Source organism: Phyllostomus hastatus, unplaced genomic scaffold (genome assembly GCF_019186645.2).
Source record: "Phyllostomus hastatus isolate PE091 unplaced genomic scaffold, TTU_PhHast_1.1 phas_contig_16, whole genome shotgun sequence".
NCBI classification, from domain to species: domain Eukaryota; kingdom Metazoa; phylum Chordata; class Mammalia; order Chiroptera; family Phyllostomidae; genus Phyllostomus; species Phyllostomus hastatus.
In genome coordinates, this window is record NW_025333643.1 from 22,971,173 (window position 1) to 22,995,690 (window position 24,518).

At 37.7% G+C, this 24,518-nt stretch overlaps 1 protein-coding gene across 9 annotated transcripts in view; it reads left to right on the forward strand.

Annotated features, from left to right (window-relative positions):
• SLC25A26 (solute carrier family 25 member 26) overlaps positions 1-24,518 on the forward strand; it is a 152,079-nt gene that overhangs the window by 18,484 nt on the left and 109,077 nt on the right. For 8 of the 9 annotated variants that reach the window (XM_045832254.1, XM_045832251.1, XM_045832249.1 and 5 more), the window contains 2 exons: positions 8,933-9,037; positions 10,180-10,227. The exons of the other annotated variant lie outside the window; for it this stretch is intronic. In XM_045832254.1, coding sequence (XP_045688210.1) covers positions 8,933-9,037; positions 10,180-10,227 — 153 coding nt within the window. The remainder of the gene's footprint in view (positions 1-8,932; positions 9,038-10,179; positions 10,228-24,518) is intronic. 9 annotated transcript variants of the gene reach the window in all.

A 24,518-nucleotide genomic window follows, 5' to 3' on the forward strand; every position in this document is an offset into this window, starting at 1 on the left:
GTCCACAATTACTTTATTGTAGCAACTGTAAATGTATGAAAGAAACTTAGAAGCAGAACCCTACCATAATAATCATTCCCTGTAGCAGCATCTTGATTAAAATGTGATGACCAATCAATAAAACTGTAATTACAACCTTCTACCTGATGTTTGTAATTAGGAATACAGAAAAATGGATCAAATAAGATTTAATATGTAACAACAGTAAGAAGAGTCCTGTTTGTACCATTTTTATGAAGATGTTTGCCGTACCAAATCTCTAAATCCTTACCTCAATTATTTTACAGCTCAGTTTTCATCAGATACGATAAAGCCCTGTGAGAAGTAGAATTTGTAATTAGATCAGATGTTTGGGGTATGTTTACTTTAACACAACAGATGCTATAAAATTACAGTGGTAGTGATTTTTTTTTAAGGTTTTAAGGTTTGACTTTTCCTGGGTCTTATCCAACTTTTGGTCTTAGTTCATGTTGTTTTGAGAAATGAAAGAACATTGACATTTCTTCACAGCCAAAAGCAAGCCACTGTGAATTTACTCTGCATGGATGACATGTGTGGATGCCCTCACATACATAGATGCTGGTAGATGATTCCTTCCAACCCCATTCTAATTCATGTACGAGAAAGCTAGGAAGTAAATTATTGGGTTGGCCAAAAGTCTGCATATTTTTTTTTCTGTAAAATAAAAGACACATTTTTCATGTTCATCAATAACTTTATTGATTTGGCTATTTTGAGTATGTCGGTTATTTTTCACGTGGTAGAATGTTGATTGTTCTCAGTTAATGTCTTTATTTTGTTGCGCTCAGCTTCAGCTTGTCTGCCTGACTGTGGAGCATCGTCCAGCGAAAAATCTCCAGCATGAGACTCCGAAAACCACTTTTGATATGTTCGATGAGTCACAGCACCTTCTCAGTACACTGCACAAATCTTTCTTTGTGTTTCAGTTGTGTTTTACCTTTCTTTATATAATAAAGTATAGTATGCCAAAAATGTTGCTTATTTTCTTCCATCTTCAATATTAAAATGGCTACACAAAAATTCAACAATTTTGATACATTTTTTAATGAATGCTGATATGACAGGTGTCGCAATACAGTCTAACAGAATTGTTTCCAATGAAGTAAAAGACAACTAAGTGCTAGTAGAGCCATCTTACAGAAAAAAATGAACTTTTTGGCCAACCCAATATATCATGTGTTTTAAATGCTTTTCCGACAGCTTCTAACAGTAGTTCTGTTAGAAGTATAATCCAAGGAGCACCTACTTCAGATTCAATTGCCTGGACAGCTGATAACAAATGAAGATTTTTGGAGATGGCACCAGGGGCCCTGCATTTTAAAGAAGATTCCTACATGGTTCTAGTTCTCACTGATACTTAAGTACTACTGATTTAGGATTATAAAACAATGTAACATATCCCAGTAGTAAGTATTTGCATGGAATTGGCTCAGCACTCTAGTACATAAACATATTTTGGTAGGTACAGCACAAGAGCAGTGCCACACACTGATCAGAAGTGTGATTCGTCTTGTCGTCCTCAGAATTACATTCTTTAGACCTGTTACACTCCCTACTCCCATAAACTGGCTAGTTTTGAGGGTGGCAGTGTACCAAGAAATGGAGATTGGGTTTTGGAGACAGAGTGTGGGTTGCACCAGCTCTGATGCTTTCTTCAAGGCCATGCTGTTGAAGAAAGAGCCTTGAGGCTGAAGGCAACTTGTGCTACAGTTTAGCTGCTCTAGCAACTGACAAGGTCGCTGGGCCTCCTTTGTCCTGCAGTCAGTCCCAGGGCCTGCTGGATATCAGCGCATTGTTCCCTCTCCTCCCAGGACTGGTTGCCTGGAGCACTGGATGCACTGATGTTGCCTGCCAGGAGCATTTGCCAGGTGTGAGGTACAGTGCACAGCTCACTCTTCATTGAGGCCTCCCTAGTGAGGGCTTTAGCTAGTTTTTATTTTGCTGTTATATCATGTTTTAAAATGTATTTATAGTATTTTTCATGATCTTTACTGGCTTTTTCTAAGAACCACAGAGCAAGATGATAGAAGATTAACAACTTTTGAAATGTGTTACAGCTTTTGAAGTAATCGTATTAGATTTTGAAATACACATTAACATAGATTAACTTTGACTTGCAGTTGTGATCATTCTTGGCTGAACCCTTGTTTGTACAGTCAAGTCCCAGGAGATTACGTGGAAAAGATATGCTGGCTGCCATAAGGTGGAAATTCCTCGTGTTTAAAGATGGATGGAAGCAGAAGTTTTTTGTTTATTTTTCAGTGGCCTGGGAACCTTTTTCACCTCTGGATATTGAGTATGTAAGGCAGATGGACCTTTTGTTTTTTTTTCCTTTTAAATTTTTATTCATAGATTTGAGAGAGAGACAGAGAAACATCAATTTGTTGTTCCACTTATTTATTCGTTCATTGGCTAATTTTTGCATGTGCCCTGACTGGGGATAGAAGCTGTAGCCTCGATGTACTCTAACCAACTGAACTACCCAGCCAGGTCCAGACTTTTAAATTTCTTACTAAAACCTCAAAGTGAGAATTACACAAACATTTATCTCAGAAAGAACAAAAACCCACTTTCTGTTGCTGTCTTTACAACCTTTAATTGTGTATACTCTCCTCACTCAGACCCCTTTGATTCCTTTTATGCTGACTGCGCTGTTCACCTCCACAGTTCCATCCACCCTGTCTGCTGCCCATCACCGGAGGTGTTCTGGGCATTGAGATAAAAATTACAAGACATTGCCTTAAAGAGGCTTGTAGTCTAGAGGTGGAGATGGACGTGTAAATCTGTTCAGTACATCAGAGTGTTGCAGGTATTTTAATAGTAAGGACAAGGTACAGTGAGAGCCTGCAGGTAAAGGAATGGCCAGTTGTCTAGATTGAAGTAGGCACAGTGTCATCTTGGGAAGGGCCTCATAGAACAGCTAATCGGTGGGTTGCATTTTACAATATCATTGTTAGGTGTGTTGGTGCAGAGGAGTACTGAGAATATGGAAAGCCCTTGTTAGACACTTTGAGGTCCCAAATGGAGCCCAGGTGTGGCTGGGTCATTGTGAAATGAGGTGGAGAGGGGTGTGGTTGGGCATAGCTGGAGGTCCCTAACTGCTATGGTGAAAAGTTGGGCTGTTAGCCTTTGAAGAGGTGAGCAAAAGAGCACCATTGGTTGGCATTTTAGGACCCCTCTGGCAGCAGTGTGGAGGTAGAGGGAAGAGATTGTCAGAAATCCCAGGATAGACAGATGACCAGGGCCCCTGCCAGGGCAGGGGCAAGGGGATGCAGAGGCAGCAGGTGAGTTTAGGAGGTGTTGAACAGCAGGAAATCTAAAGATTTTTGTTGTTGTATGAATTCTTTGTATATTTTTGATATCAACCCATTATCAAAGGTATCATTTACAAGTATCTTCTCCCATTCAGTTGGTTGCCTTTTTGTTTTGTTGTTGTTTTTTAAAGATATTTATTTATTTTTAGAGAGAAGGGAAGGGAGGGAGAGAGGGAGAGAAACTGATGTGCAAGAGAAGCATTGATTGGTTACCTCTCACATGCCTCCAACTGGGGAGCTGGCCTGCACCCTCAGCATGTGCCGACTGGGAATTGAACGAGCGACCTTTCGGTTTGCCAGAAGATGCCCAACTCACTGAGCCACACCAGTCAGGGATGTTGTTTCTTTTGCTGTGCAGAAACTTTTTAGTTTGGTGTAGTCTCATTCATTTATTTTTGCTTTTACTTCTCTTGCCTTTGGGGTCAAATTCATGGCTCATTTCTATTAAGGAAAGGTACAAAAATAAAGCCATTTGAGGCTTCCTTTGAGATGTGTAAAATTATGTGAACAACTTCAGACATATGACCTAATAGATATAATTATTTTTGTTGAGAAGATAACTCTCTTTGGATTATTAAGACATTAGTTTTGTCAGACAAAACTAATACCTACAAAACTATTTTTTCTTATTTCTATTGGTTATTTGTATACATGGAAATAGTCTTGTCAGGAAGAAAGGTGTGATGAACTTATATCCCAGTATCAGCGGATAAAATTTAAACCTTAAGGAGGGTGGGTACGTTAGGATAAATTGCTATTTCTAGATTTATCAACAGCTGTGGTTCCATTTGTAACCAGAAGATGGCAGAATTGACACACAGATGAGTTACAGGGTTTCAATTTTTAATGGAGGTGTAGAAAGATGTTTCAGGTATTCTTAATTTGGGAACTCGTCTTCTAGAAAGAATTTTGGGAATTACACAAAGAATGTGGAATAAATTACAAGTAAGTAAAATGCATTTCAAAAATCTTCAGCTCTCTCTCCCTTTCATTAATTTGTCACATTGAGTTTGCAAAGTCTAAAGCAGCTTCTTTGCTTTTACCTTGATTGGCATTATTCAACTTAAGTTTCTGTTGACTTCTTTTTTAAAGATTTATTCATTTATTTATAGAGAGGGGATGGGAGGGAGAACGAGAGGGAAACATCAATGTGTGGTGCCTCTCGTGTGCCCCCTACTGGGGATCAGGCCTGCAACCCAGGCATATGCCCTGACTGGGAATTGAACCAGTGACCCTTTTGTTCGCAGGCTGGCATTCAATCCACTCAGCCATACCAACCAGGGCTCTGTTGACTTTATTATAGATTTACCTATTTAGTCATTAGGAATTGGCTGATCTTAAACCTTGAATCTTTAAATTCATTAGATGTGTGTAAATATGATACACCTTTTATTGAAAATAATTTTGGAGGTGATAATCAAAGATTTGTATTTTATCCTTGCTCCCTAAGCCAAGAAGCTCTTTGACTTCACTAACTTCTACAATCTTAGATTGATTTGCTTATAAAATGCTGATATGCTTAGCTTCTAATATAAAAAACATTTACAGGTTCTTAGTTTCTTAGAGAAAAAGCTTATATCAGTAATTTTTTGTGAACTATGATGAAGTGGTTGGGAAAAAAGATGTAATGTTAAGATAAGGTACTCTGGTAATGCCTAGGGACTTTGAAGAGCATTTTTCAAGAGCACAAGGCTGGAAGTGAGGCTGTCATGCTGGCAGATGTGGGAGGTGTGGAATTTAGTTGTGGCTGTGAAAGAACAAGGGATTTGTCTCTTCCTCATTCCTTTCTCTCTCTGCCTGCATTCATTAACCTAATGTGAGGCTGTAGTTTGCTGTGACTTTTCCCTTCAAACACTTAGTCTTAGGACTTGTAATTTTGCACTTTGGTGCTTAATAAATATTAAAGGCAATGTTCAGCTCTCTATTGAAAAAAGTAATATCATATTAGAAAAGTATTTGCTGTGTCAAAGAAAGAAAAATGTTGGTAGCATCTTCATTTTTATAAATAATTTTTAATCTAAAGCTCACTAAGTATTTGGTAAGTTTAAATCTAATGAGTCTTGCATTTCAGTGTTGATAAAAGATGGTGACACATGTATTTTCTTTATGGAAAACCTTAGTTTTCTTGTCCTTTGATAGAACTTTAACATATAAAGCACTCTTGGGTTTAATGAAAATGCTACCATTCCTGTGTGATGGATTCATACCAAACTCCAGATTTATGAGGAAAGAATGCTGTAGAGAATGGATTGACCAAGAGACCCACAGATGACATTACCTTTATTTCCTTTCATAGAACTAAGGTATTGGTTCTATGTATTGAAACATGTTTTTGTTCTTGTGCAGTGAAATGCTCTGTTGTAGCTCAAATTCAAATCTAAGACAGATCGGAGTTAATAGAAAACCAAATGGAAGGCAGTGGAGTTACTGGAGGAAATAGAGGCATTGCTTTGTGGCCTCTCTCTCATGCCCCGGAAGTCAGGAAGCCATGCGGGGTGCTTTATGCCCCTTCTGTTAGTCAGATTGCTTTTCATCTGAGAACCTTTTCAAAGTTTCCCCTGTTTCTGCATTTTTAAGAAATAAAAACAGTAATGCAAGAACATGGAAGGTTATGAGGCATGGAGTTCCATAAATATTTATGCCAACTCACAAAAGCAGACAATTCCTGTTTTCTTGACATATGGGGGTCATTTTTCACTCTTGACCTCTTGAATTGAAAAATACGAGGAATTAGTATACTCTTTATTTTTTCTTTTCTTTTTTATTTATTTTCTTTAAAGAGTTTTAGATGCTGGGAACTATCCTGTTAGGTTCATGTAAATTTCACAGGATTTTATTTTCTGTCCTAGTTTTATAAGGATGAATTTAAAAGTTCACTCTTATCAAAAGTAACAATTTATTCTCAATTTTAGGCCTTAGTGGTTAGCTGTTTAATCTGTTTTTATGTGTGTTATTGTTATTGAATTAAAAATAAATGTTTTCTCAAGGATAATAAGTAGGATTGCATAGAAAAACATATTTAAAAGTAGCTCTTTCATTTTTTTTTTAATTTATTTTTAGAGGGAGAGAAACATCATTGTGTGGTTGCTTCTTGCGCACCCCTACTGGGAACTTGGCCTGCAACCCAGTCATGTGCTCTAACTTAGAATCGAACCAGCGACCTTTTGGTTCACAGGCCAATGCTCAGTCCTCTGAGCCACACCGGCCAGGCCTCATTTACTGTTTGGTTCATAGCAGATATTTTTGCCCTTGAAAGTATGTTGAAAAATCTTAGGAAGTAATAATACATGTTCTTTGTAGAGAATTTAGAAAATACAAGTCAGCAGAAAAGGAGAAGCATTACCTGTAATCCCACTCTATTTTTCCTTGTCTTTATATAACTATATATATGCATACTACTCAACACAAAGAAAAACAAAATTAAAAAAATTCTAGAGTATTGGTAAGGTCATTTCAGTGGAAATGATTGATTTTTGGTGTTATTTTCATTTGGGTAGTTTCATTTGCTTTCTACATAAAATAATACAAAAATAATGCATACTATTTATTTGTCAAGTATGCCTAAATAAAGCTGAGGGGAAATACAGTGCAGAGATTCCCTGCCTCTGTCTACGGCCATACCACCCTGAATGTGCCAGTCTCATCAGAGATTCCTTGACTCCCTTCCCAGTGGTTTAGTAAGGTTGATGTCTATTTTCTTCTTGCCCTCATAATGTTTATGGTTTAGTAGAAGAGAGAATATATTTGAAAAACTAGGTGATAGTAAAAAATGTCAGGTAAGGTAGTTTATTTTGGGAAATAAGAATAAGGAAGAAATAGTTTGGAGAATAAAGAAGAAATCTTTTGAACTTAAGGAGAAAGGATATGATTGGAGAAAATTAATTACAGAAATCAGTACTTAAAAGGATACCATAAAGATTTCTGGTTCAAGTCAAGTAAGAAAACTTGGACCCAGGAAGGCAAACGGAATGCTTGAGAATTCATTTTCAGAGCTGGGGCCACAGTCTAGGTCTGAATATGCTCAACTAGACCACTGCTCATCTCCTGCTGGAGGTGAGCCCTGAAGGAAAGGTCCAGTCGTGATGCGGACTGCCACAGTTGTGTAGGCATGTGCCAGGGACCCCTGACTCTGCCTTTTTTCATAGCCTCTGGGGTCTTCATGTACTTTCCCTTCTCTTTTCCATATTTTTTAAAAAAGATTTTATTTATTTATTTTTAGAAGAGGGAAGGGAGGGAGATAGAGAGAAACATCAATGTGCGGTTGCTGGGGGTCATGGCCCGCAACTCAGGAATGTACCCTGACTGGAAATCTAGAAAATCTCTTTTCTAGATTTTTAACATCTGCTTTGCTATTATCACTTTCCCCATGCTACATGCAGATATTAACTATCTTAAAGACAAAGAACTGCCTTCAATTCTGAATCAGTCTGCTGATGTGTTAGCCTACCTCCTGGAGTAGTAGTCTACATTTGCCCATCTCTGTCTTGAAATTACTTATGAATTCTCTGCATGGGTCTGCTGCCCTAGCCCTCCATTGAACCAATTTTGACGAATGCTGTTAACTCTCATATGTGCATTACTTGAGACTCTTGATTCGTTGCTCTGCAAATCTCCATTTGATACTTGTCTGTCATGAATATCAAGTACCATTCTTGGTTGCATGCAGTTGAAATTGGTCTTGGTAAGTATGGAAAAAAGATCTTTCTGGAGAAGTTGAGAGACACTAGTAACTTGCCTTCCCCTTCTAACTTGCCAACAGAATGGTGATTTGGTTTGGGTGTCAGTGTCCCTAACCCTTTGCCAAATCTACATACTCTCAGCTGTCCTAACAGGGTGGCCATGGCACATGTGCAAGTAAATACTGCTGGGGGCGCATCAAAGAAAAAAAAGAAGGCTCATTCTTCTTGGGCCCAGTTGTGTGACAAATTGTGAGTGAGGGGTGGCATATACATCTCCCTGGTATATCATGAAGGCTGATGTTAAAATTGGTCAGGTGTGAGGATGGACCAACCAGGACCTGTGTCATGTTGAATGCTGGAGCAGGTCTGAGAGTACCTGGCGTTACTCCTCTGTTGTGGGAGATAATGGTGTGCTGGAGCTGGGAGCTGGTTGAGGCTGCAGGGGGTGAGATGGAAGGGTAGGAGTAACTTGTTAAGGAATAGTCCTGCTTCTATCAATGTGTGCATTGCTCCCAGTAAAGCAAAGTCATGATTGATTAGTTCAGTCTTTTGTCACACATGTTTGAAATGACTGTCATGTGAACACCAGATGCTGTTCAACAGGTGTGAGGGGTTCACCATGAGTAAATGTGCTTGTTGCTACCCAGGGGCTTATAGACAGATATGATTGGAACAGTGTGGTGGGAGGTGGGAGGCTCTATATGGAAAATGGGAGGGAAGGTTTTGAGCCGATAAAACAGTGTATGTTCATTAAGGGTTCTAAGTGTTTTGTGTTAAAAAAAAAACAACCTTCTGACATCTTGCACTAGGCCTTCTACATTATACTTCCTTATTCCATAATTTTTACTTATGAAAAAATTTCAATTTTCTTGGCAGTTACTTCTTTTTTTAGGATGTACTTAAATTTATATATTTTAGGTTGCCTGCCTGATTCGAGTTCCTTCTGAAGTAGTTAAGCAGAGGGCACAGGTTTCTGCTTCTTCAAGAACATTTCAGATTTTCTCACACATTTTATATCAAGAGGTAAGATGTGTTTTCAAGTTCTTTTTTCTTTATTAAAAAGACTTTATATCATCTGATATGAACACTGTGAGTCTCATATCAGGAGTCCTAGAAGAGACCTTAAAGCTATATTTAATGTAGTGTTATAGTAACTTTTCATGCTAAGATTATCATTATCATTCCTTTATTTGTTTTTAAAATTTTATTTTCATTTTTATTTCTTTTCAAAATTTCTAAACAAACACATAGTAAGTGCCACTACTGTGTATGAATCCTACATTGTAACCCTTCCACAGTTTTTTTGGAATCAGACATGGAATAAGTAGTAAATGTGTAAAATGGATGAAGAGCTATTAAAACATTACTATAGAATTCGAGGGCCATGGAAGAGAAGTCTACTAATGGACGGATATCAGTCACCAACATCGTAATGTTTATATCAAAGTGTAATTCCTCTTTTCCTGGTTAGTGTTAAGCTGTGGGTCAGAAATCATTCCTGCTGGCCATGGGACTAAGAACCACTGAGCTCTTTTTCATTATAGTTTTACAGAAACCTTTAAACAATTCATTTTTTTTTAAACAAAAGTCAATCACATGGAAATTTCAGTCAGTGTGGGTTTTAGAAAAAGTTGTTCTCAATGGTCCCCCTGTGTCACCTTGGTGAGGGGACACTGAGTCTTTAATTGTATGAATGAGGTCAGCCCAGTAGAGGGTCTCTGTTGACCCATGTGGATGGTGGAACAGATAAGCCAAAGCTTGTCCAGAGGTTTTCTCACTAGTGAGAGGTTATTAATGAATATATGATATCTTCTGACTGAAACTTTGAAGCATAATTCTGTTTTCATATGAAAAGATATTCAACATTCTGTGTGCATTTGCTTTTGGAAATATTTTTATTTAAAACATCTCAGGTATTATTTTCACAAGAAGAAATATAGAAAGCACCTGAAGCTCAATTTGTATGTAGTCAGTTTTATTATTAGAGATGTTTTCATTTCAAAGGGAGCTGACCTGAGCTTTATATACCTTGGGCCAGTTAGAACCTTTAACTTCTGAGAGAACTGTGGTCTTTACGGTGTTTTAAAGCTCAGATTTTAGGAGCAGTTCATGCACTTTATTGAATGTCCTTCTGGAACCTCTGCTCTTCTTTCCTGTTGTTTCAGGGCATCCGAGGACTGTATCGAGGCTACACAAGCACAGTTTTGAGAGAGGTAATGAACTTAATTTCCAGTATTGAAATCCAAAAAGCAATATGTTTTGTTCAGTAAATTTATTTAGAGAAACTGGTTTAAAAAGTTATAAAGGAAATTATGATCACTTTTTAAAATACTCTTTAGTCTTGTGTTGGTTTTACATCTAGTAAATGGGTCAAATGAATGAGTTGGCAGAATGAGCAATCCTGTAGCTTCATTGTAATTCTACAGTGATAAGTGTTTGTTGTAGCTGAAATATTGGGAAATAACTAAAAAGAGTAAGATATTAAGTTAATTACTCTAATACACAGAATTTTTGAAAAATTGGTCATGAAAGAAGTACTCTAAGAGGCGGGTATCTCAAAAATCTGTATGATGCAGTTAACTCTTGTTTTCCTAAAAGCAGTGTGGTGGGCTGAGGAGTCCAGTCTGTCCTGGAGTTCTGGCCCACAAGCTGTTTTACCTCCTGTGCCTTCCAACTCCAAACCCCATGACTCAGTGTGATCCATTTCTTCTTCTTTTTTGAGGGTGGGGTTTAAAAAGCAGAGTGACCTCAGTATATGACTGTAAGAAGCATATTTTATTTAATTTTTGCCTCACATAAAAGGGGCTGTATTAAAGTTTAAAAGTTGATATACAGATATGTGAGATATTAAGTCTTTCGTTTGGGACATAATTTTCTTTTTCTTTTTTAATGAGTTTAAATCCTAGAGGTTCCCCCCCAGTTTTATTGAGATATAATTGACAAAGTTATAAAGGACTTGAGATATACCATGAAGGTCTGATAGATGTATAATTGTGAAAAGGACTGGAACAGAATCTTGTGTTAAAGAAAACACAGAAGAGCATCTGCGTACATCTGCTCCGTCCTTGCTTTCTGTTTGGTGTTCTTTGGGTGCTGAAATTTTTTTACTTATGAAAATGTTTTTACTTTGAATAAATATTGTCATCATCAACAGAATATTGAAATTCTTTGGTATTCCTAACATACTACTAGGTTTTTTTTTTTTTTGGTTTGTTTGTTTTATACTATAGATCAGCAATTTCCAACCTTTTTGGCATCTGATTTCATGGCACATATAAACTAATTACTAAAATTCTGCAGCATACCAAAAATATATTTTTTGCTGATCTGAGAAAAATATGTATAATTTTGATTCATTCACACCTGATGGCTATTATTGTGTTGGCTGTTGTCATTTTTTAATTTGACAATGTAAGGGAAAAAAGATCAGTGCCCCTGACTAAAATAGTCAGGTATTGCATGTTTTAAAACTTCTCATAGCACACTGGTTGAAAATTGCTGCATTAGATTAGTTTTCTTTATAAAACACCTATACTGTTATTTAAAGCTTTGTTTCGCACAAGGTAATGACCTTTCATGTGGTATGGTGTAGGTGATATTTCTTTGAAAAACTTGTTTTGCAGGCAAACAATGCGTCAAAATTAGTCGTTTGTGGGAAGATGACTTCTGCCTTTCAAAAATACCACCTGTGCTATAGCTTGATTCTGCACTTATATTCTGATTTACTAAACATGCATTAGTTACTCAGATTTCACCTGGGTACAGGGAAGAGGCAGGGAGACCAATGAACCTTTTTTAGTTTTCTGAGAGATGCTGAATAAATGAATATATTTACATGCCAGAGAATACTGGTTTTGCATTTAAACAAATAAATAAAACACATGGTTACAACTGCATTCTATTCTTTTAAAATTTGTTTTGACACGTGTCATAACAAATGTGATTAATTTTTTAGGTAATTAATTTCTAGCCTGCAATTCTTGCAAATAGCATGACCCTACTGAGATGACTTTGTTTACTCAAAATGGCATACTTTGTTGGAAATTTAATTGGGGTCTTTGCATTATGCGTATTCATAAAAGGGCTTTCAGAACTTATTTTAGTTGAAATATTACTTTTGTACAGATTTTCGGATGAAATGAGAGAAGAATTATTGCTGAAAGAAACATAGCTTCTTTTCAAAATAAGAAAAATAAGAAGTGATGTATCTGCTTTAAACAAAATTTTTGCATTATAAGTAGTTTCAGTTCTTACACTGTTCTGACACCAATTTCAAATCTTTTTTTTTCTGCCAAGAGTGTGTTTGATTGTTTCAATAAGAAAATACATTGAAACCTTAATGAGAATCACCAGGAAACTTATACATTTATTCTGTGTATAATTTTTCCTTTAAAGTAGTTTTATCTCCCTAGCAGTAGTCCATTAGAATGAGATTGAAGTTTAAATCCATGCATTTTAAAATAGATTGTGTGTTCTTTAGATTTTATGAATGCTATCACCTTTTTTTTTTTTAACTACATCTGATATTTGTGGAGATTGCAGGCTTATCCCTATGTTCTCCTAAATTATTTTAGTTACTGTGAATTTTAGATTGAATCTAAGCAAGGTCAACAGATTATGCCATTTCCCTCACCCTTTCAGTATTTGTTTTCCTCATGATCTTGGCCAAGCACTGCGATGCAGTGGTGTCACTGTAGTAAGATGGAAGTGTGGAGCAGAGTCACAGCTGCTTCAGAGCCTGGCTGATTTGAGATGGTCCATTGTCCTGAGAGTTCTGTGGAGAGTAGCTTCACGATCGTGGATGTGAATTAGGACGTCTATGGAAGAAGAAAGCAGAGAAGGGCAAGTTGTTTCAAAAGAAGTAGGACCAAATTAAGCTCAGCAAATGTGTTTTATCCACAATTTCTATTCAGCAATCATTTAAAAAGTGTCTGCTGTGTGTTGGGCACCACATAGAAAGAAATAATTAGGGCAGTGGACATGTTACCGTGCAGTATAGGAGTGCTGTAATGATGTGGGTATAATAAGATGCAGCTAAAGTTCTAGAAGCAGTGCTTGAGTGGCACTCATAGTATTTGTTGCATTAATAAAAATTAGTTTTGACTTAATTCTTGAAGGAGTGATTAGAAGTAGTCAAGGGGATAAGCAGATGTAACAGCATGAGTAAAGGCACAAGGCTGTGAAAGAACTCATGTACCTTGCTTATCAAGCAGAATTGGGGTTTTCACACCTGTAGAAGAGGCAAGAGTGATTTCCCTCTACCTGAAACCTAGTGAGGGCACTTCAGGAAAGCACTTGACCAAGTAGGGTATTTACTAGGAGGAGAGGTTGAATATTTCACCCCAGCTGGATGTTTGCCGGGAGACTCTCGTGGAGCACAGGGGAAGATCCCTTGGAAGAGCCTGACATAATGTCCCCTGGAGTTTGTAGGATAAATTACTGGTGTTTGACTCATGTCTGCACAAATATGACAGTGATATGCTGGTTGTAGCTGCTTCGTGGCAGGATGTTGCCATTTTGGTGATGAATAACTCCTGGCTTCTTTTCAGTAGGTAAGTTTGGCTGCTAAAGAGATTTGAGATAGATGAGGGTTATCTCCCCAGCTCTCCCTAATTTTCTTACCAGGCTTCAATGAAAGTGAATCTCCCTCCAAATTCTATTACACATGCAATCAAACACATGCATTCAAAGTCAAGCAGGCCAAAATAAATCATTCAATATATTCTTTAATTTCATTGAGGCCTTCAGTCTATCTCTTTAGGCACAAGAATGAACACTGATTGAAAAGTTAACTTGCAAGTAGATAGGGTAGCTTTCCAAAGTTAGTTATGCTTATTTTATTGATTATGCTATTACAGTTGTTGCAATGTTTTCCCCTTTGCCCCCCCTCCACCCAGTACCCCTCACTCCCTCAGGCAATTCCCACCCCTTTGTTCATGTCCATGGGTCATACATGTAAGTTATTTGGCTACTCCAATTTTTATATAGTACTTGATATCCCTGTGGCTATTCTGTAACTACCAATCTGTACTTCTGAATCCCATTACCACTTCAGTAATTTCCCCAGACTCCCTTCCCATTTGGCAACCATCAAAACTTTCTACATATCCATGATTCTGTCTCTGTTCTTCTTTTTTGTTTAGTTTGTTTTTTAGATTCAGTTGTTGATAGATATGTATGTACTTATTGCCTGGTGTGGGGCTGGGACCCCTCGCTTCTGAGATACCCCTTCCAAATTTTTACCCAACACACATGGGCATGAGACCAGCCTGTTCTGCATTTACATGTCTCCGATCCTCCTACCAGTCTGGAATGGATGGGATTTCTTTAATTCTGTAGTTGACAGACTTCCATTCAACTCAATTTCTGACCATTCTGAGTGATGGTTGATCTATAGTTTAGTTGTAATTTTGATCTGGTTGTGCAAGGAGGTGAACTGTGTTCACCTATGCCTCCATCTTGACTGGAAATCTCCCAAAATTCATCATGCTTAATATCTACTTCAGGCAGTGGTAATTCCTCTGATCTAGAGGCTGGAAACAGGAATCTTTTGGAATCAAGCCTCAAGGATTGTCCTTCCATATCTGTTTTCCAGTTCTGTTGTCTGTACCAAGTTCATTTTCCCCAAACTCTTCACATTACACAGGGTAGGACAAAGGTAGGTTTACAGTTGTTCATATGATAAGTAATATAATAATAAACATTACAAGAATAAACTGTTTCACATATTCACAGCTGTTAACCTACCCTTGTCCCACCCTGTATAAATCTCGTGTATTGTTCAAGAACCCCTCTCTTCTGGGTGGTCTGCATCTTGTCTGTTTTCTTAGCCAAAATACTTGGAGATCAATTTATATCACTTCATAAAGAGCCCCTTCTCTCTTTTGTGATTGCATAATACTCCACTGTACAATTGAGCCATTGTTTATTTAACCAGTTTCTCATTGGTGGATATTGAAAACATGCAACAATGAATAATATTGTTCCTGTGTCATTGTTGAGGATGTTTTTGGTTATATGCCAAAAAGTGGAATTGCTTGCTTAAAGGTGTATAGGCATTTGTAATTTTGATACTTACAACCAAATTGCTCTCTGTGGAAGCACCAGTTGACACTTTGGCCAACATTGTGGGAGCTCTCTGTTTTCTTTTACTTCACTAAGGGTACTAGCAATCTAAGATGTGAAAATGATCTCACTGTAGTTTTAATTTTAAGTGAGCCTGGTCATTTTAACATATATCTGAGAACTATTTTATTCCTTTACTGTAAACTGATTATTTAAATGTGTGCTAGAGTTAGAATTAAATGAGAAGATCCTTATTAAGTGCTTTTCTTCAGAGCCTGTCACATAACAGGTGTTTAAGGAATGTTAGCTATGGTTATTAGTATTTTTGGTGAATGAAAGAGTTTTTGACAGGAAGTGACACCTAAGTGTGAAATGCAGTTCTGCTCTTGGCAAGTTACTAAATTTCTCTGAGCCCAGGTTTGCCCATCTGTGCTAAGAATGTTGCATAGACTTTTTTTTTTTTTTAGAGAGAGAGAGAGAGAAACATCAATGTGCGGTTGCTGGGGGTTGTGACCTGCACCCAGGCATGTGCCCTGACTGGGAATCGAACCTGCGATGCTTTGGTTTGTAGCCTGCGCTCAATCCACTGAGCTATGCCAGCCAGGGCAGAATGTTGCATAGACTTTTCATGTTGAAATCTCACAGCAGGCTCAGGAAGGAAAAATAACAGCAACATGGTCTGTGAGGAGACTCAGAAATAAAGGAATCTGAGTTCGGGCTGAGAAGGTGGATTAGGTAGAAACCCTTTGCTTCTTTGCACAACCAAAAGGAAGATAACAACCAATCTAAAGACAATTAACAACCTTAAGTGCCAGAAATTCAAACTGCATGGAACTGGGACAACCAAGGAATTAAAGAATCATTCATCAGATCAGTAGGAGGGATGGAGGGCAGTTGGGAGGGTGGAGAGGACCCATGGCAAGGTGGAGGACCATGTGAGCAAGGTGGCAGACTGTTGGAGCAAGGTGAGGCTGGCTGAACAGGAAGCCAAAGACTCAAGCTAGCTGTAAACTACTTTAGGGGTTGCCACTCGGGAGAAACTCCCAGTCTCACATGACAGGGTTCATTGGAAAATGGGGCTGGAATGGAGCAAGCAAGCCACATTGTTCCTTCTCTGACCCCTCTACCATAGACAGCACCACAAGGCAGCAAAGAGAGTTGCCTCGCCCAGATAAATACCTAAGACCCTGCTCCTCTACAATATAACAGGTACACTGAGACAAAGAAATACGACCCAAATGAAAGGACAGATCAAAACTCCAGAATAAGAGCTAAGCGATGAGGAGATAGCCAACCCATCTGATGCAGAGTTCAAAACACTGGTAATCAAGATGCTCACAGAACTGATTGAGCTCAGTCACAAAATGAAGGAACAAATGGAAGCTACCCAAAGTGAAATAGAACAAAATATACAGGGAACTAACAGTAACGGGAAGGAAACTGGTTTGGAGCAGAAGAAATAAACATCCAACCAGAACAGAATGAAGAAACAAGAATTCAAAAAAATGAGGAGAGGCTTAGGAACCTCTAGGACAACTTTAAACGTTCTAACATCTGAATCATAGGGGTGTCAGAAGGAGAACAAGAAGAAGTTAAAAACTTATTTAAACAAATAATGAAGGAAAACTTCCCCAATCTGGCAAAGGAAATAGACTTCCAGGAAGTCCAGGAAACCCAGAGAGTCCCAAAGAAGTTGAACCCAAAGAGGAACACACCAAGGCACATCATCATTAAGTTACTCAAGATTAAAGATAAGGAGAGAATCTCAAAAGCAGCAAGAGAAAAAGGGACAATTACCTACAAAGGAGTTCCCATCAGAATATCACCTGATTTCTCAAAAGAAATCTGACAGGCAAGAAGGGGCTGGAAGGAAGTATTTGAAGTCATGAAAGGCAAGAACTTACATCCAAGATTACTCTATCCAGCAAAGCTATCATTTAGAATGGAAGGGCAGATAAAGTGCTTCCCAGATAAGGTTGAGTTAAAGGAGTTCATCATCACCAAGCCCTTATTATAGGAAATGTTAAAGGGGTTTATCTAAGAAATAGAAGAAGATCAAAAACTATGAACAGTAAAATGACAACAAACTCACAACCAGCAACAACTGAACCTAAAAAAAAGAACAAAACTAAGCAAACAAGTAGAACAGAAACAGAATCAGAAAAATGGACATCATGTGGAGGATTTTCGGGGGGAGGGGAGGAATGGTGGGGGAAAAGTACAGGAAATAAGCATAATTGGTAGACATAAAATAGATGGGGAGATGTTAAGAATGGTAGAGGAAACAGAGAAGTCAAAGAACTTATATGTACAAACCATGGACATGAACTACGGGGGCAGGGGATGCTGGAAGGATGGGTAGTGCAGGGTGGAGAGGGGATAAAGGGGAAAAATGGGGATAGGGATTGTAATAGCATAATCATTAAAATATACTTAAAGAAAGAAATAAAGGAATATGCCTCCAGGTTCTTAGGTTCTTGAACAGGGATGCAACCTTGATCTCTCTGCGTTTAAACATGTGAATGCCATTTCATGATGATGGGTAACAATAGTTGTATTTGAACTAGAGGCCAGCTAACTGTCATTACTTGTAAAGCTTTCTTAACTGCAATTGGAGAGTGTTGATGGTTGAGCAGATCAAAATTACTAATGCAGTTGGGTTGGAAAATTCTTATGATTATCTTCATTTGGGACAGATTGATAATTTACTGGAATTTATTTGCCACATAATATTATCCATCTAGAGGAAGGCTTTCTAACTGAGAATGCAACACTTGAATGTTTCCTGTTGAAAAATGTTTTGAAGCAACTATAGCTAGAACTCTTCTTAATTATTTAATATCCTTAAGCCTGTGTACTAGTTTCTGCTTCCATGACAGTAAAAAGGCAAAAAAAGAAAAAGTAAGATGAGATTATTTTATGATAATATTTTTTCTCCTTGTATCAAAGTGCTGTGTATCTGTCTGTGTGTTTCTATGAAATTTTCTTTGATTCACCTCTTCCCCTCTTTTTTGGTTTGTCTTTACTTTTCAGTTCTTTATGGCTACATACATATTTCTGCCTTTTCTTCTCAGCATGAATGTTCCTCTTGAAAACAGCAGCTGGAGTTTTACCTCTTCATAGCATGCACGGGCTCTAGCATAATGCCTTCCACAAAGTCAACACTCAGTAAATATTTGTGGTTTTTTGATTCCTTTGAGTTTGATTACTTTTTTGTTCAGATGCTTCTAGATACCATGACCATTTCAGAATGCTGAGGGATCTGTGAGGGAACTTGAAATTATGCAAGTTGGTGGTTCAGCCTTTGGATACACTACATTATAAGATCTTTGCATTAGTTAGGTGGTGGAATACCAAACAGTATATAATTTTCAGTTTTCTTAAACCTTAAAAAAATAATTTTTATAAGCCTGCTTTTATTAGAAGTATAGTGAGTGCTATAATTAATTCACTTATATTCTACATCTTAGTAATTCCACAGAAAAAGAAAAAAGTGATTATAAATCTTTTGAAACTTTTAATGTGAAATTGTTTTTCAGTTAAAATCCAAGGCAAACATATTGAACCCTATTTTAATCCTACATAATTCATTTTATTAACTATGACCAAATAGAACATCTGTTAAAATTCCATACTGTTAGCTTCATGGGAAAAGAAAATCCATTTGCTTTTGGAATTTGTCCACTGTTTTATTGTTCTGGGTTTCAGTCAGTGTAGTGAGACATTCTTATTAATATGAATATTAAACAAAGGAAAATGAAATATCCTTTTTCATCACAAAGGTTTATAAAATGAGTCAATTGCATTTACATTTCAACTTTACTGTAGAGATGTTCTATGAAGAAGGAACCATAGTTCATTTAGTTCACTCTTTAATTCAAGAACCCCAAATTATTACTCTTCAAATGTGGTTCTTAGCCTACAGTTTTTTCATCTCTTAAATAAACACACACTTTTAGAAGGAACAACTTAGTAAAATTATCTTAATGTAGAAAAATTACTTTAGCCCTTTTGTGCATATTTTCTCATGTTTTGTTTACATGAAACCAGCTGCTATTCACTTTTCTCATTCTTCAAATGGACTTGATTTGCACTGTGCAGTTTTGAACAGGCTGCATATTTCTGTTGCTGCACATTGGCCATGTCATCCTGAAGGCATAGTAGTTCCTGTGTGCAGGTTTTGCTGGGGTGTAAATGTGGTAATGTGACTGCATTGTAAACAGATAAGAAAGCTGCTCGATGAAGGTGGAATTTGATTCTTCATTTTAAATTTCATTTTAAATGTTAGTATCATAAACCATAACATTGAAGTAGCTCCGTGTATGGTGTTCATTTGTGTTTTTCATCCCATGTGAAATAGCCTCTTCCTTCATCTTTGCGTTTCAGTTTAGATTGCACTTAGGCTGCAAATAACAGAAAATTGGACTACCGTGACTGCCTGCACCAAATAAGGTGTTTTTTTCCCTTCTCTAACAAGAATTCTGGAGATGGTTACCCTAAGTTTGGTGTGCTAGTTAAATGAGGGCATCGAGAACCCAGGCGTGTTCATTTTGCTTGGCTCCCTTTAGTATGTTGGCTAATTTACTCATGGTCACACAATGGGTATCTCACTTTTAGGTATTGTGGCTCCTTTCCATGCATGTGGAAATGGCAGGGGCAGGAGGAAGTACTAGCCTTACTCGAGAACAAAAACTTTTTTGAGCCTAGTTGTCTTAGGGACACCCTAAGTTGCATGGGGACTGGAAGTTGAGTATGTATGTAGCTTTTCAGTGTCATGGGTAAAGGCAGGCAAAGGGAAGCTTAGGACTACTGGGACTGAGTCACCCTGCAGTGTCTGCGATGTTCTGTCTGTTCAGGTCCTAGCTCAAGTTCCATCCCTTGCACTTTCTTGCACCTCTGGCTTCAGCTGCACAGTTGGTACCCTGTTGCTCACATCCACAACACTTCTCTAGATCACAGTTTTTTGGACATTAAATCTATTCTCTAAACTGTGATGTCTTTTTATTCTTTTTCTGCCACCTTTGTTCTTTTGGGCACACATGCAAGCTCTTTAAAAATCATTTGGTGTTCTCTCTACAATTATTCTGAAAACATGAATTTACTCCAAAGTTGCTTATTTTTACACAATTCTGATTTTAAAATTAAGATTTCAGAATACCTGTGTTGATGTAGTCATATGTAGACACTTTCCTTGAAAAATAGGTAAATCACAACTGAAATAGTAGCTAATGTTTACTAAGTACTTACAGTGTTCCAGTCATTGTGCTAAATTCTTTGCATGCATTATTTCATAAAATCATCACAATGACCCCAAAACAGGATCCCTGCTTTATAGAAACTGAGGCTTAATAAGGTTGTTGTCTGCCCAAAGTCTGACATCCAGTAAGGGAGAGAATGGAGAACATGAGAGCTGCAAGATCTTAACTGCTATGGTGAACTGTATATTTTGCACTTTATAGGCAGATACATTTTCCTGGCGAGAAAAATATATACATTTAAAATTAGTAGTCCACATTTATATCTTTCTTCAGTCTTTAAACCTTTAGGTGGGCATTAGTACCAGGAGTTTGGGGAAAGTAAGTTCTCAGCAACTGGAATTCATCTATATGACATTAAAATAAAATGAATCAGAGGGCAAACTTTAGAGAATCTGCTTGATGGAAATGTTCATGAAGAAGAATGGCTTGTTAGTGCACATTATCCCACATACTTGCATGATTTGCTCTTATTATTCAGGTGTCAGTCATACATCCCTTCTCTGAGGGGCTTCCTGTGACCACTGTAGTCAAAATAAACTTGCCTGACCCTGATCACTCCCTAACGTGGTGCCCTAGCTTGCACCATTATCTGAAATTATCTTCATTTCTTGTTAACAAATTTGTTACCTGCCTACCTCCGCCTATAGAATATACACCACACCGTGAGGTACCTACTGTTTGTTTTGTTCCCTACTATTAATCCAACACCTAGCAGAGTACCTGACACACAGCATACTTAGAAAATATTTGATGACTAAACCAGTGATTTTATTATACTTGCTTCTCAGTTCTAAGTACCTAGATATTTCAAATCTTTAACACATGCTCAGGCTAAGATGCATTTGACAAGAATTATGGCTTCCTCACTTAATTCTCAGGCAAGTTAGTGGTCTTTTGCCATATAAACTTTCTGCACTCCCAGTGAAGTTAATTTTTTCCTTGTCTTTTCTTTTTTGTATTTCCTGGTATTCTTATGCCTTCCACAAATAGCCCTTATTTTAATTTTGTCAGGTAAGGATTGCTCCTGTGAATATTTTATATATAAAACATTTTTTGAAATCACATATGAAAATAGTAAACAACTTACTCATGATGAATATTCTTCATCAAATATATTGCAAATTATGTACAATGAATACTGTGTGGATCAAAAATTACCCTTGAGATTATAAGTACTGTATACTGTCTCATAAGGAGTATTAAGAAAGAAACTATTTTGTTTATTAAGAAAACCAAGTGTGAAGATAAGATCTGAATTTTTTTGCAGTGCACTTCAGTTTATTTTACTTTTTAAAGTATATTTTATTGATTACACTATTACAGTTGTCGCAATTTTATGGCCCCTGCCCTCCCCTACCTGAAACTCCTTCCCTCCAGCAATCCCCCCACTTGGTTCATATCCATGGGTCATGCATATAAGTTCTTTGGCTTCTCCATTTCCTACACTATTCTTAACCTCCCCCTGTCTACTTTGTACCTGCCAATTCTGCTTCTTGATCCCTACACTTTTCCCCCTATTCTCCCCCTTCCTTCTTGCAGATGATAACCCTCCAAATGATCTCCATTTCTATGATTCTGTTCCGGTTGTTTGCTTAGTTTGTTTTTGTTTTTTTTAGATTCAGATGTTGATAGTTGTGAGTCTGTTGTCATTTTAATGTTCCTAGTTCTATCTTCTTTTTCTTAGATAAGTCCCTTTAACATTTCATATAATAAGGGCTTGGTGATGATGAATTCCTTTAGCTTTGCCTTGCCTGGGAAGACTTTCTCTGCCCTTCTATTCTAAATGATAGCTTTGCTGGCTAGAGTATTCTTGGTGGTAGGTCCTTGCTTTTCATCACTTTGAATACTTCTTGCCAGTCCCTTCTTACCTGCAGAGTTTCTTTTGAGAAATCAGCTGACAGTCTTATCAGAACTTCTTTGTAGGTAACTATTCTTTGTAGGTAAGCTTTTCTCTTGCTGCTTTTAAGATTCTCTCTTTATCGTTAACCTTTGACATTTTAATTATAATGTGTCTCAGTGTGACCCTCTTTGGGTCCAACTTGTCAGGCACTGTCTGTGCTTCCTGGACATGTATGTCTCTCTCCTTCACCAAATTAGAGGAGTTTTCTTTCATTATTTTTTCAAAAAAGTTTTCAATTTCTTGCTTTTCCTCTTCTCCTTCTGGCAACCCTATGATTCGAATGTCGGTACGTTTAAAGTTGTCCCAGAGGTTTCTAAGCCTCTCCTTGTTTTTTTTTTTTTTTTTTAATTCTTGTTTCTTCTTTCTGTTCTGGTTGAATGCTTATTTCTTCCTTGTATTGCAAATTGTTGATTTGAATCCAGCCTTCCCTCCTTTCACTGTTGGTTTCCTGTGAATTTTTCTTTATTTCACTTAGGGTAGCTTTCATTTCTTCCCTTATGCTTTTGCCCTACTCAGTGATTTCTCTGAGCATTCTGATCACCAGTGCTTTGAACTCTGCATCTGATAGGTTGACTCTCTCCGTTTCATTTAGTTCTTTTTCTGGGATTTTATTCTGTTCTTTTACTTGGGCCTTATTTTTCAGTCTCCTCAACTTGGCAGCCTCCCTGTGTTTATTTCTGTGTATTAGGTAGTGCTGCTTTGATTCCCTGTCTTAGCACATCTGTAAAGTTATATGGGGCAGAGCCCTAGGTATTTGCCAGAACAGGGCAACCCACTTCACCACTGTGTGGCTCTGTGTGGGGGGTAGGGCTCGGAGAGGAGACAGTGCTGCTGCCTGGCTTCTGGAGATCTGCTTGTCACTCGCCCCATTTCTAGTCACTTCACCCACTTCCCAGATACGACTGGAGCCCCTCCAGCTCTTGCCCTGGTGGTAGCCCCCAGAGTGGGTAGATTTGCATACATTTTAGGTCTATTGGCCTTTTAAATGGATTCTTCTAAGAAATCAGCAGTTTCGTGCACTGCACCAACCCCCCACTAGCCCTTACTGCCAGAAGTTATGAGGCTTTATTATCCTGGTACTGCAACCCTGGGCTGTGCGATCTGGCCTGGGGCTGGGATTGCTAGCTCCCAAGGTATCCCTCCTGATCGTTATCCTCCACATGTGAATGTGGGAGCTGCCCTTTATGCCAGTGTCACCTTTCTGGTGCCACAGCACATCTTCTGTGCCCTGTCTCCCTGTCTCTGCCTCTCCTACCCGTCTGGATGAATGTGGCTTCTTTAAATCCTCGGTTGTCAGACTTCCATACAATTTGATTTTCTGGCAGCCTGAGTGTGTTTTGTTTTGAGGTTAGTTGTGAATCTTGTGGTTGTACAAAGAGGCAAAGCATGTCTACCTATGTCTCCATCTTGACTGGAAGTCAAAATCTGGTTTTGTTTGTGCATCTTAAGGATTATGGTTGAAGGGAGTCATTTAAAGGAACTATTGAAAATGTTTACCTGAAGGTTTGACTACTTGGTTATATATTACCTTGGGGTTATATAATGATAATAATTACAATTTAAAGTCTGACCATGTGCTTTGCATATATTTTTCTAATCTTTAGATAAAATTGTAAGATATTAACTTTTTTTTTTTTTTGCACAGATCAGTAGCCTGAAGCTTATAAAAGTTAAGCAGGTAGCTAGCATATGGCAGGACTGGAAAACAGAGGCTAACCCTCTGTGATTCCTAAGTTTATGTTGCTTATTATACTTTGCTTCCTCTATGTCTTACAGAGAAATGCACAGTTCACTTCTAGAATTTTGCAGTAAGTCATAGGAAAATTAAGTGGTAGTTCATTTTTAAGACTAAATCATATAGAGTATTCAAAAAGATAGAAATGGAGTAATCAACTTGGCCAAACACATGCTTATAAGTGAGACAGTAACATTAATCCTCCTTCATTTAGCCTTTGTTGAGGTTCTTAAACATGCTTTGACTGATTTTAGCCTACTTACCCCCTTTTCTTCCCTGGACTTTAGCATATGTTCTGAGAAAGAGCACACTAGGTGGGGAAAAGTTGATAATGTTTGGCATTGAAATGGTTGTTGTACCTAACAAAGTAATTAACAGATAACTTATCAACTAGTGGAGAATCAGAAGTTGGGGAGAGAGAAGGGTGTTTCTTTTGTAAGAATATTCTGCTTTCTGTTACTGATCTTGTTGATGCAAAAGTTGTGTTACAGAATTGCACACTAGAGGGCGCACAATGCCTGTTTTAATTGTTGGTGGCAGAAACTT